Source organism: Gadus morhua, chromosome 17 (genome assembly GCF_902167405.1).
Source record: "Gadus morhua chromosome 17, gadMor3.0, whole genome shotgun sequence".
Classification (NCBI taxonomy): domain Eukaryota; kingdom Metazoa; phylum Chordata; class Actinopteri; order Gadiformes; family Gadidae; genus Gadus; species Gadus morhua.
Genome location: NC_044064.1, coordinates 14,823,312 through 14,837,410, shown reverse-complemented (window position 1 = coordinate 14,837,410; position 14,099 = coordinate 14,823,312). Strand labels below are relative to the sequence as shown.

General features: G+C 45.5%; 1 protein-coding gene across 1 annotated transcript; it reads left to right on the top strand.

Moving 5' to 3' along the window:
- The first annotated feature begins 221 nt into the window (after positions 1-221).
- On the top strand, positions 222-2,055 carry LOC115529670 (endonuclease domain-containing 1 protein-like). Its single transcript, XM_030338598.1, has 3 exons — positions 222-290; positions 609-958; positions 1,127-2,055. Exons 2-3 carry the CDS (start codon positions 623-625, stop codon positions 1,706-1,708), a joined length of 918 nt encoding a protein of 305 aa, XP_030194458.1. The 5' UTR covers positions 222-290; positions 609-622; the 3' UTR covers positions 1,709-2,055.
- The last annotated feature ends 12,044 nt before the right edge of the window (positions 2,056-14,099 follow it).

Below are 14,099 nucleotides of genomic sequence, written 5' to 3'. Positions count from 1 at the left end.
GCGCAAGCACGTGCACATTTAGCTCATTAACACTAAGATCACGTCATACAAACAGAAAAACAAACATGGCCAAACAGAGCTCCGGCATGCGTGTCATCCGCAGTGTGTGATATGTTAACTAGACCATAATATAATTGCACATGATGTTGTTCAGTCAGAGACACGCCCTGTCTTCTATCAATTTAAAAGAGGAATCAAAGGGGTGGACCAACGCACTTGTGGTTCATACCGCTGACGACTATTGGACCATTTCATTCAGAGAACCCACACCAATTATCAGCTGGAATCCCGTGAGTTTTTTAATGAACTCTTCATTCTTCCACAACTCTGCCAACCTGGTTTTACTTATTTCAACTAGAATTTAAATTTTCACACGTATGATTAGTAAATACAGAATGGTAAAGAATTGGATTTCTTCACATCTGATATAAAAATGGGAAATTGCGTCTGCATCAGAATTCATATTTGTAAATTCCCGATTGGTTTACTTAGAAAGCATGTTCAAAACTTGTACTGTACATTCGTAATTGCGATTAATCTGATTCAAATAATTGCCTGCGGTTAGTTCGACATCGACTCATCTGGTTCACTGTATTCCTGCTCTGCAGATCTACAGCCTGTAATGACGTCATCAGTGACTGGTGGCTGGCCATTGGCTCTTGTCATTCTGCTTCTGGTGGCCATGGATTCTACAGCCACTGGGCGCACGGGGATGATACATGTCGAGGAATGGGATGAATTTTTCCTGGAAAAAATCCCACCAGAAATACCAAAAGTGTTGGTGAAAGGGAAAATTTTGGACCAGAATCGCTACAAGCCCATAAGGCAGACTTATAAAAACGAAGCAAGGTTCATGACACTCTATGACGAACGGAATAAAATCCCAGTGTTTTCTGCATATAAATACACAGGACACATAGAAGGGAGATCCAATACCAATTGGAAGCCTGAGCCACAGGTAATTTAATATTTTATTTGTAACTAAGATGATGACATTAGTTGACGGTTAGTATGTGCAATTAAGTATGTAACTAGTATATTTGGTTGTAAATTACAATATGTTAAGTGAGGTATTGAAATAATAGAAGAAAACCTAAATAAACCTTGAACTCTCTCTCCTTTCTAGCTTGATGCCAAACAACAGGCTACAATAAAGGACTGGCCTAAGGGTATTTCACATGATAAGGGCCATTTATATCCATGTTTTCATGCAGACAGCAAAGATGATCAGAAATCCACATTCATGCTGACCAATTGTGTTCCACAAGTTGCATCATTCAATAGGGGAAGATGGTGCCAAATGGAGAATTATGTCAAAGTTTTGATGGATAAATACTGTTCAAACCAAAACAATCACCTTGAGGCATTTGTTATTGTTGGAGCAGTTCCCAGTGATAAATATATGGGAACTGTCAATATTCCAAAAACTCTCTGGGCGGCATTTTGCTGCTATAGCAAAGAGCGGGGTAGGTGGCTGGCCAGCGCACACTATGGTGCCAATGAGGAAGTACCTAAAGATGACAGGAAAAAGATGAAGCCCATAACTTTAGCAGAACTGAAAACTGATCTTAATATTAGGCCGTTTCCAAATGAGAATTGCCTTGCACACTCAGTTATGCCGGATGATCCTATACCTGAAGAGGGAGAAAATTGTGATTTCCCTAACAACAGAAAGAAGCAACGCATCCGCTTCCCTGACAGCGGATAACCCTAACCCTAAAAAAATATATACATACATAAAAACCTAACCCACACCCTAACCCGAACAATAAGCCTTCACTTTTCATTCGTATTTTCAATATTGCTTTTAACATCAGTCAATCCAAATAGCTGGATCATAGAATATAGATAGTACTTAATAGTCCAAGATGAGAACTTTGAGATCTACTATGTGCTAGCAAAGTCTTTCCTGCTACCTGAACCTCAACATGCTAATTCTGGTGCTAAAATAATCTGTGTATCAACACCCTGTATGGATGCCTGCTTTAAAGACATATTTACTGGGTGTTATAATGGATAGTACATCTTTATATTTGATGACAGTACTAAAAAGTCTTCTTGCTCTCGCTGAATGAATGTTTTAATCTCTTCTGTATCTTTGTGATTTAAATAAAGCATCAGATACTGAGTGTTTTAGTGTTTTATTATCTTGTGACAGTACTGTTTTCCTCTTAGTTACAAGGTAAGGTTTATTTCCAACACAGATAACATACTGGCACGATCCGACAGAGACTGATGTGTGATGTGATGGGCACACTGAACCACCAACCAATCAACACACATTAGCAACAGGTGTGTTCACAAAAAGGCAGCAATTCAAACTAGAAAATGCATTTCCTGCAGAAAATGCGGTGAGTGCTGTAGTACAAAGTAAGGTTGAAAATATTTTTTAATAAAGCCACATAGATTAAGACATAAAGAAAAGTTAAATGGCTTATATCAAGTGAAGGGATTTGAACAAAAGTTCAAAAGTCTAAATGGAGTAAACAATGTAAACATTGTCACAAACGCCTTGGCTCAAAGGCGTTGAACATAGGGAGACAGACACCGTCGGGTAACGTTCATTACAATAAACTATATTTATTGACAGGCAGTTCCATAAATCAACATGGGCGCAGAGAAGACAATGCGATCCGCTGCATCCAGCCATCAAACCGCGTCTATCAGAGAGAGAGAGAGAGAATGGGGCCACAGGACACCACCTATATCAGCCAGAACACGGCTGCCTCCAATTCCCTCATTACGCCAGGAACACTCTAGCTCATCCTGCAGGCCACAGGGAACAGTACCATACATAAACATGCAACCATATTCCTATACCCTACAGGCAGAGGGAGGAATAGGCCTAGCGCTCAAGGCACAGAGCGGGGCGTCACAACATGCAAACCATTTAAGAAAAAGTAAATGGTTGGAAACAAATAAAGTGACAGCTGAATGAAAAGCACAAAGCATTGCTAAAAATGCAAAAGCTCAAATGTATTTCTCTCTCTCTCTCTCTCTCTCTCTCTCTCTCTCTCTCTCTCTCTCTCTCTCTCTCTCTCTCTCTCTCTCTCTCTCTCTCTCTCTCTCTCTCTCTCTCTCTCTCTCAGAGAATAGCGAGCCGGTGTGTGATGAAAGTACCCCATAGAGCGGGAAAAACAGCCCAATCTGGCAACACTGCCTGAACGACCTCCAAAAGTAGCCCAATCTAGCGGGAAAAAACGCCCAATCTGGCAACACTGCTGAACGTCCTCACGCTCCCGCGTCAATTTAAATCAATGAGACCAACTGAAAACACAGCCGGAATGAAACTAAAACTGTTATTCTGGAAAATGTTTAAATGATATCGAAATTCTGATATTATTGAAGATACAAGTGTGTAGATTTGTTTAATGGTTTGAACGATGGTAAACGGTTGAAATTTGACCGAGTTACGATGTCTTAAAGGTTGGGTAGGTGATTCGCTTTTTTGGCCATTTTTGCAAAATTACTTGAAATCCTTATCATAACCCGCTTACAGCCACTGAGTTAGAAGTATTGACATGAAAATTAAACAAGTCAATCATCTGTGGAACGGGCAGGGCTCGAAAAACTCCAGCCAATCATTTCCATTGCCACCGAGTTGCATTGGACAGTAAGTACGTCAATCAAACGGTCGTACTGCACTCCCCCTTCCCCGCGCCCCGCGCGCGACCCCTTCGTGCAGTACTCGTGACCCAGAGCTCGTGACCCAGAGCAAGCTCCTGTTTGTTGTTATCCTGCGGTAGCTACTGGAACTAGTTAATCCACATTTGGACCTAGCAGTAGAAGACAATTTCCATTGCAGACAAGACGCCAGCATCCCCACCACCAACACCACCACCAGCAAAGAGAAGGAAAACTCTTTTTCAGAGAGTAATTGATAATAAAAACGCTGAAAGAGAAAAACTGAAATCAAGAATAATCCTTGGCGCTGCTTTCGAACGTTGGCGGCAACTGAAGGACGAGAAGGGTCTAAAAACCGATGCTTGTGTGGCGGTTGACCTAGTTTCAAAGTTTATACCGTTTATACTCGGTAATACCGGTGTGGAGACGAGTGTATTACTCGGTGTGAAAATGTCCACACCGCGGCAACCCTAGGGAAAACCAGGACTTCCAATACAATTATATGAAACAAACATACATTTTCTAAAAATAGTAATGATTTATGTGACCGTTTAATGTTTATAACATCTGGTGCAACCATAGCAGCGAGAACGTATTCTCAGCAGGGGGTGCTGGGAAAAAAAAAACTCAGCCTGCACTAGACTCGCAACTCGTTACATTGATAAAAAAAGATGTATAGCAGCGCAGCTCAATTACACCAGTGCATGCGCGCACAGTTGAAAATCGATCGTTCACATCCAGCTGCTCACAGAACAAGTTTAGCGCACCACCGCTACCCTCACACTTTTTCATATAACCTTTTTTCAGCACTAGGTCATATGAGCATTAAATAAATGCTGCGTCTCAAAATGCCTTGGACAGCAGCGAGGATGACTCGCTTTGCCACGGGCCGAAACAGTTCGGAGCGACCACAGCCAGAGCGAACACAGCGGGGCAGAGGAGTGTCAGGAATAGTCTTTGGTGTACACATCAGTACGGCCTATTTGCACTACTGTTTAGTGGCAATGCAGTGTTTTATTCGATGCCTTTTTATTTTCGTATATTATTTCAATGAATACAATTTATTTATTCATAAAAACCGGATCTGGTCTTCAAATCTTTTTTCCAAATATAGGTCGTCTTACAATGGGGTTTGTGTTTATATTCGGACCAATACGGTACAGCGGGCGCTCACATGACGTTAAGCATTTCCTGGTGTATAATGTGACGCTTCAGAACCTAAAATCCCGTTTCTCTCCGTTGACACGACAACACATAACCGGCGTTTTCAGAAATCTCCACTTTGGCCGGAGTTTTTAGAAATGATCGTTTTCTGTGATAAGACAGGGCCTCGGACAGGGGGTGTTGCAGCACCCCCAGCACCCCTACTTCCCGCGGTACTGGGTGCAACTTACAGCTGAATGAAGTGCCATGTTGTTAAACGAAAACCTACGCTAGCCTGGCTCGCTCTCGCGCATCTCTGTTCGCGCTCGTGCATGATTGCGCGTCCAGGTACTTGGAATGGGTGGAGTCAGAGTCAGCGTTGAAGGAGAGGGGGTAGGACCATTTGAGTTGTGTATTTTCAAAATCTGCTGGCGTTTCGCAAATCACCTACCCAACCTTTAAGTAATTTCAGTGTCAGAATGGGCAGACGGCTTCAATGGGACAAACTGTAGAATATGACGGTTTGAAACTAAGGCCCCGTCCACACGAAGCCGAAACGGGCGAAACCGTTACGGTTTCGATCTATCCGGTTTCGGAGTATCTCCGTAAAGACGGAGTCAAGTGAAACCGGGTAGATCTGTAGAAACGCTGTAGTACACATTCCAGGCCCATAAGAGGCGCTGCTTCTGCTACAGAAATCCAGAAGAAAAATAAATAAGAAGAGGAGGTGAGCATGCGCATAAAGGGTGAGACTCCGCGGGCTCAACAGTCATTGGCTAGAGGGTCGAGGGGTGGGGCGATGACGTCATGGTTTACGGTTTCAGTCGGTTTCAGGCGTCCACACGAATCCAAAACGAAACCGGGTAGATTTGAAACCACCTTCGAGGGTGGTTTCAGAAGTTTACGGTTTCGGTCAGCGGATTCCCCGGCTTTGTGTGGACGGAAGGCCAAACCGTACAAGACCTTTGCGGTTTCGCCATGAAATCGGCTTCGTGTGGACGGGGCCTAAAACTGTGATAGGCCCCATGCCATTCAAATCTAATTTTTCCTATTGTTTATTAAATAACATATGTCTGATTAAGTTTGTGACCTGTGGTAAGTTTGAAATCTATGCAGTTTATCTGCTGTATGTGTGTTAGAAATTAATGATTATATTCTATGGTAAACCATGATTATTATTAGGCCTGTATATCTAATGGTAGAAAACATTTAAAGCGTCTCTGGATTCTGATCCAGGGCTTGACACTGTGCCAGGGAGTCTGGGGTCAGAGCATATGTTGGAACCCCACACAGGAGCAGGAAGCTACGGGGTCAAAGCGTGCTGACCCCTGCCTGGTGTTCTAGATTATCTCGTTGACCATTTGGTTAGAGGAATTTGTGATTGATTGTGGACTGACACCTCAAACAAGAAACTGCCATGTGTGTGTGGATAAAGAGGACAGCGGAATCTGTTAACAGTCAGTGCTTTGCAAACCATTCGGCCTGGTCGTTGGGCTTTTTAAACGATAAAGTATTTTTTGTCAATACTTGCTCCGGACCCCTCGATTTCTTTTCCTCTCTCTTAAATTAGTCGAAGTGTTTATATCTCGGTTAAATTCCACCACATATTGGCGTCACGAACAGGATCGAGCAGAGACTCGCCAGCTGCCGGGCCAGAGGACGGGACGCGAACGGATCATACGACCAGAGCTCAAGGGTAAGTTGTCTTGCCATATATAGGATAGAGTCGTTTGATCTGTTCTTGCCCCGTCTGAACGCTGAGCAGCAGGTAAAGTGTCTCTTCGATCCAACGAATCAAAATTATCGAGAGAGAGAGAAATAGGGGAGTTCCTTGAGAGATTGACTTGTGCGCGCACATAAGCCATGAGCGCTGTTACGGCTGCGGATTGACGCCCCGCCCTCATGAGTAAAATCAATCCTCAGTTACAATCCTCAGTTATGCTAATGATCATGTGTTTGCCCCGCGTGTGATTGGCTGTCAATTATGTTAATTTGAATGTCGCCTTTCCCCGGACGTGATTGGCTGCCGCACCGGAGGGCCGAGGATCCTGGAGGATAAAGAACAGCCGAGCTCAACATTCAAGGCGGCTGGCCTCGGAGATGCAGCTTGCCACGTTGGGTCTTGGAACGAGCGTTGTTATATTGAGGCTCTAGTTTGATGCACGGGAACTGGGCCAGAGTTTTGTTTAGGCCGTTATCGTACACCGACTTGCAGTTATACTTTGTTATACACACTAGACGTAGGGGTGCTGTTCCACCCTTGTATTTTGGGAGCTTCTTCTTGGTTGTATTCGTTTCTTTGATTTGGACAGCACCCAACGGTCCTTTTCCTTTTGTAGTTCTGCCTCCTATGTTTGTTAAATTGATTATCACTGGCACTGGGCTAAATAAACGCTTTCAGTTAAACCAACCACATCTGGTTTATGTTGCCACCCCTTCCCCTAGCAGGGGGACGTAACATAAATGGGGGCTCGTCCGGGATACCTTTAAAACGGATCCCTTAACTGAACTGAAAGTTGCACATAGCTTGGTGGTAGGACGTAAGTCAATTGGAATGGCGCTGTTCGATTTGGAGTCCTTCTTGGCCGGTCCCTCGATTGGGCAAGTAGACCGCTGTCGGAAGGATGATTTGGCCCAGAGAGCGGATTATTTCGGTGTGTCCTATTCTAGACAGATACTTAAAAGGGACCTAAAAGCTATCGTGGTTAGCAAATTGGTGGAGTCGGCGTTGGTAGTATTGCCAGCGCAAGCGGACTCTGCTGTGCCTGAGGATGGCACCCTGGCTAAGGAGGTTGGTCGCCCAAAGCTAGAGGTTGAACCTCACGGCGGTGCCCGAGCAGACTTTGGAGTGGACATTGAGGTAGACGAGCTGACCAAAACTCCGTATACTCTGCCTCGCTATGATCCCCTCTCTTCTGCTGGTACTGGATCCAGGGATGTTGCTCGGCTAAAAGTCCGCCTTGCCCGCCTCCAACTAGAAGCTCAGGGAAAGGCCGAGAATAGGCAAGCACAGTTCCAGCTGGAAATTAAGAAGCTGGAAATTGAAGCCGACAAAGCGGTCCAGTTGAGACGACTTGAGCTCGAGTCCCAAAGGGAGGTGCATGCGCTGAGGGCATCTGCCGAGGCTACCTCCTCGTCACCAACTCCGGCGCTCGGTAAAGCGTTTGATATCGGCAAGCAGATTGTTTTAGTACCCACGTTTCGTGAAACTGAGGTCGATTCATATTTTAGTGCATTCGAACGCATTGCTTCCGCTCTGCAGTGGCCGACTGAGGTCTGGCCCCTCCTGTTACAATGCAAAATTCATGGGAAAGCACAGGAAGCTGTCGCTGCACTCTCCTTGGAGGACAGCCTAAAATATGACTCTGTTAAAGCTGCCATCTTGCGAGCATATGAATTAGTACCTGAGGCGTACAGGCAAAAATTCCGGAATCACAAAATAGCCCCGACCCAGAACTACGTTGAGTTTGCCAGGGAGAAGGGGGTCTTGTTCGACAAGTGGAGCACCACGTGTAGGGCCAATGATTTTAATTCCTTGAGGGAGTTAATATTACTGGAGGAATTCAAGAAATGTTTGCCTGACAGGATCGTGGTGTACCTGAGTGAACAAAAGGTTAGTTCACTTTCCTCTGCTGCGGTGTTAGCCGATGAGTATGTTTTAACGCACAAGGTTGTGTTTTCATCGGAGAGTGTTGAGGAGCCGCGTTATAGACCGGCTTCACAAAATAGTTTGCGGGAGCCGCAAAGCCCAAGGAGGGAGGACAGGGAATGTTTTTACTGTCACCAACCTGGGCACGTCATAGCCAACTGTATTACGAGAAAACGTAGGGAACAACAATCGTCTTCTAGCGGGGCACAGCCTAAGGGCATTGGGTTAATTAAAACAGATCCGTGCACCAACCATGGGCTTGGTAATAGAAAACCGGTTGACGATTGTTTTAAACCCTTCATATTCGACGGGCTAGTGTCGTTAACAGGCGAGCCTGCTGATCAACACCTGGTAAGGATCTTAAGAGACACTGCGTGTTCTCAATCGGTCATTCTCGCCTCTGCGCTGCCGTTTTCCGGTCGTTCTGCTTGTGGACATGGTTCTGTGTTGCGTGGCATTGAGATGGGGTACTGAAGGGAAAAACGGTCTGTCTAGTTACTGGACCAGATGAAATGAGACGGAGAGGTAATAAAGTCTGTCGGCACGAGGACCTTGGATTTATTAAGTAAAGTGGCAACGGTTATACAGAGTCATAAGCGTGAGAAATCGAATATGTCTAAGTCCCTAATCAGCGCTGATGGTTCGTCCGGAGCTTCGCCTCCGTGGAAGGTCTGCTTCAGAAGAAGGTGAAGAGTCTCTGTGTGATACAGTCTTATACTGTATCTTCCTCCTGATGAGGTGTGTGCGTTTGAGATGTGTGTGGTTCTGTGTGTTTTACTTGACCTTGGCTCCCAGGCCCTGCTGTGTATGCCTCCTAACGGGGGAGAGCTCCTCGTGTCTCTCAGGCCCTTGGTATGGGCAGATAACGGGGGAGAGCTTCAAAGTGTCTCCTGTGTGCGGCTCTCCCGTTCTTGAGGATGACTGGTGCATTGTCTGAGTGTCTACCATCTGCCAGCCTGGGAAATGGGGCCTTCGGCTCCGGCCTTGACCTGACTATATTCTCATGTATGTGTTATGTGTTAAAAGTTGACTATATTGTAAGGTGACTGCCATGTGATGTGCTCATTAAGCTAGGGTAGGAGTTAGCTATATTTATAATGTACATGTGATGTACTCAGCAGGTTATTTTGCCCAACATATCCCCCTCAAGTCGTCGCAAGACGACTTTTACTCATTAGGGGTACGAGGGATAGGACTCCAGCGCGGGACTACCATTATAACAATATTAGAAATAACAGAAAGAAGGCAAATGACCATAAAAACAAATAACCATGAGCCTGGGATGAAAACAGCTCGCTGGACCGGGTGTATGGGGAACCACTTGGGAGAAACGCCACCCATGCTTCAGGCATGGGCATGCCATACACACCCCACCTAGGGGGTGGCATCCACCCCGGCCCTACATTGCGAGCAAACAATACCAACAATAATAGTAGCAGATAATACACAAAACATACCATAAACATACAATAATACAAAAAACAAACACCAAAAAACAACAACCAACAACAAAGCTGGCCACATAACAAAACCAACACCAAACCATAACAATAACAACAAAATGCAACAATAAAACAAACTCCAAACATAACAACAAAATGCAACAATAAAACAAACTCCAAACATAACAACAAAATGCAACAATAAAACAAACCCCAAACATAACAACAAAATGCAACAATAAAACGAACAGTAAACAAGAACAATATAAAATGCAACAATCACACAAATACTACACTAACGATCACAGGAAAGAAATGTAACCACGAAACGTGTCCCTAAATAATAGCGAAGATATGAGGTAGATAACGAATGGCAATCCCCCTCAACCCATCCCTAGAGGACCACACACTAAGGATGTGAGGAGGAGTTGACTGGTCGTGTTACAACAAGCAATCACACGCATGGGGCATCCAGGGTAGGCTCGGGGCACGGGAACAACTGAAACCATGGAATAGTCCTGAGTGTCATCATGGGCAGGTGGTCGCAAGGCGCCACCTGAGCATTAGACCCTTTTATTCAACTGCGCTCAGGACCTCATCTGATAAACGGGCAATCAAGGCCCCTGGAATCTCGCCCGTGTGTATCCCCGAGCTCCATCTAGTGGGACAGCGATATAAACAACAACATTTACGTTCCCGGCGTCGGTTGCGTAGACGCGGGCATAGATATGGGAGCGGCTAAAAACAGTGAAGCGTACAGAAGCGAATACAGCCAGGGGTGCCCTCAAGCCTTAAGGGAGCGGGCCGCAGCCCCTGGTACCGGAACGCAGATCCCTGGTCCGGGCGTCGTGGGTGCCTCAGGTGGGAGGGGGGTGATGCCGTTGGCGGGGACGGGAATGGGGCAGCCCACCTGGAGAGGTTACTAGCACGTCACAGGCGGGGGGGGGGGGGAGAGGGAAGGGGTGTTGCGGTGGGGTGTCAGCCGACGGTGATGGAGACAGGACGCCGTGGAGAAGCCACTCGCACTCACGGGTAGATGTCCGGCTCGGCGGGGACACAGTCGATGGCGGGGGTTGGGAGTGTGTAGGGGAGCTCGTACTCAAAGTCAGGGGTTGCAGGGCGAGGGAGGCCATACTCACAGTCAAAGTTTGCACAGGAAATACAGACCACTGTCAACAATTAATGATTGGGAAATGAATAATGAAATAGTAAAGCAATAATAAATCAAATAGTAAATCAATAATCAGTAATAAGGCAAGAAGAAATCATTAACCAAATAGTAAATAGCAAAGCAATAAGAAATCAACAACAAAATAGTTCAATAAGTAAATCCAAAAGGGCATACATATAGGTGTAACCATAAACAAAATAAGAATCAAAATCACAACAAATAACTCAAAATATATGTGACGCAAAGTCCGACACTTTCAGCATGCATTGAAAGTCAACACCACAAAAATTATCAAATAACCACAACATGCTAGTGTTCACCATCTATCCTGTCCGACCATGGTTTTCCTGCACAGATATCTACACCACCGTTCGCTTTTATGGAAGGTAGCACAAAATCACTTAACATTGCCTGGAAAAAATGAAAAGTTCTACCACACTATCAATCCCAGCATAAACCACAATCCAGGGCTGGTATCCATACTGAATGATGTCGATTCAGGCTTCATCTTTCCCCAGGCCAGAGACAGTCTTTTGGGCCTGGTTCAGACGTGATTGTGTGTGTGTAAGGGCTAGTCAGTGTCAGGGTGACGGCCAAGGGGTTTGGGTCGGAAATTACCTCCGTAGTTGGTGGTGGGGTCCGTTTGCAGTGGCTGGGATGGGAAAAGGGGGGGGGGGGGGGGGTCAGGGGATCTTCATGTATTGGTGCGCTGCATGGCGTGGGGGCTCTTGGACAATGGTGCAGGAGGTCTATTCTGTGTTCTCCAGCCAGATCAGGTCGGGCCCCTCTGGTGGTCCCTCGTCCAAACTCTCTGGTGTATACTCGATCCCCAGGTAAGCTTGGATGGCACCTGCTGCACCTGTAGCGCCCATCACTCATTGGGCTCTCCATCCATCCTGTGAAGGGGTCATTAATGCCGGAGCTCTCTGCCAACTCTAATCTGAGGGACTGTAACCCTGCCAGCACCCTGGCCACCGACCCATCCGGTGCTGTGTTATTGGGGATAAAAGTACAACATGTCGTCCTTATCATCCCACACACCCCTCCTTGCTCTGCCAATAGCATATCTATATCTATAAAGTCCCTTGACCTTATCCGTGGAAAAATTGACAAACCGTTGCTGATTATAGTATATATTATTTATCCAATCAACATTTTTGTTAATAGTGGACCACCAAAACAGGACTGATTCAAACCCTGCCGAAATCTGATGGCATCATCCTTGGGTAGTTGGTCGGCTCCGGGCGTGTCTGCATCTGGCTCCTCCTCTGGCCCTGGAACTTTGTGTTTCTCTTGCTTGTCTTGACTTCTCCAGTCAGAAACTTGATTACTGTAGTCGCACTTTGGTCTTTTGATGGGACTGCTTCTACCCATCTGTTGAACACTGTATTTCACACTCATTTAGCTGGATGTCAATCATTGTTTGCAAGTATGGTGAAGAAAAACCTTGTTTTCTAATTATTATTATTATTTTTTTTTTTTTTAAATTCTCCTCAATACTTCCCCTTTGCGCAACGGTCAAAACCATGCGCATTAAATGATAAGCAAATCTAAGAACGCCGTTGGTGCAACCAACGTCGAAACGTCTAACCTTAACCATCAGCAAATTAAAGCCAATCTTTTGGGAAGGGAAATCGAAACCAGTATGTCCAAATCCAAAGCCCAATATGGGTGGGTTTACCATCAGCCGCCTGAAACCACGCTGTTCCAAAGTCATGCACTAAACCGAAAAAACTTACATGCGTTAGTGGCCTTCTATACCACAAAGGTAAAATAAAATAAAATAAAACGCGACATGCCCCGTTCCAAGACCACCTCTGCTGCAAGAGCTGACATATCTGACTCCTGTTCCTCCTCCACCCTACACCCCACCCGGCACTTCCTATGATTGTTGCAGCTTGTGACTTCATGATCAAGTAAGCCAGTGCCCACAGCGACTCTGCCAAGTAATCGTGACTGTGCCTGCCTTAGGTCGTCCCGGGTGTCAAGGTGGGATCTTACCCGTCGTTGGCTAACCAGCCTTCCATACTGGCTCGCTGCAGGATGCCGTACCTGGGATACGATCAATCCCCACCTATATGGTGGTATAGATCGCAAGGTGGAGGGATGGAGACAGCCGCTTCTGCCCTATGCAGCGTGTGTGTGCGTAAAAGATACACCTCAGGGAAACTATAAAACAAAAGGTCATTTATCAGAGTTAAAATTATTAAAGTGTTGCAGCAGCAGTAGTGGCATTTGAAAGGTAAACCCACTACTTCCGAATCCAAATTGACAACATAGCATGTGGGATCCCTTCCCAGCAGATGTAGCGCCAATCCCCGTCATCCTTGACCAAAGAGATGTACCCTATATTTTAATTGGTGTAGTCCTACTTGTACAGTTTATCAATATTACGTTTTTACTTTATGCATATATTTTTAATTATTATCCTCATCTTTATCATCCCATATTTATTCAATTATTCTTTCCTGTGTGAAAATAATAATAAACACTTAGTTAATAGCAACACCTTCTTTAGTCCAATTGCATTAGATTATCATTACTGTGGTCCTAGGAAGACAAAAAACAAAATAAAAACTAAACTTAAAGAAAAACAAATTAGCCATAATGTGAAAATCCACCGCGTGTCTCCCTGTGACTCTCTCCCTCCTTGAGGAGAACACGCTCTCTCTCCCTGCGTGTCTCCCTCCCACTTTGGGTGCGGCCATAACGCCTTGAAGCGAGCGTGCTCCGGGGGCTGGGTGTGGGAGAAACCAGTGGTAGTTCCTTTTCTCGGCCAGCAGAGGGGTTGTTCAGGTGAAACCTACGGACAGAGACTACAAAGAACTTCAAACATGGCAGACGGGGAACTACAAATTTATCAAAGCCTGAAAACTCAACAGAGCTCTACCTGTATTCCTTGGATATGTGGTATTTTATGGCGTATGGCCACCACACGCTTTCAGTTGAACACACTCTCTATTTCCTTTCTCTGTACTGTGTGTTAGTGTGTCTCTCTGTACTGCCTTAATGGTGTAGGTCGACAAATGGGGGTGGTCGGGGTTGTGGACGCCCGTGCACTGAAGGCCGG

Coding starts and splice junctions, on each gene's coding strand:
- LOC115529670 (XM_030338598.1), top strand. CDS start 623: ATGACGTCATCAGTGACTGGTGGCTGGCCATTGGCTCTTGTCATTCTG. Junction 959..1,126: donor ATTGGAAGCCTGAGCCACAG/GTAATTTAATAT, acceptor TCTCCTTTCTAG/CTTGATGCCAAACAACAGGC.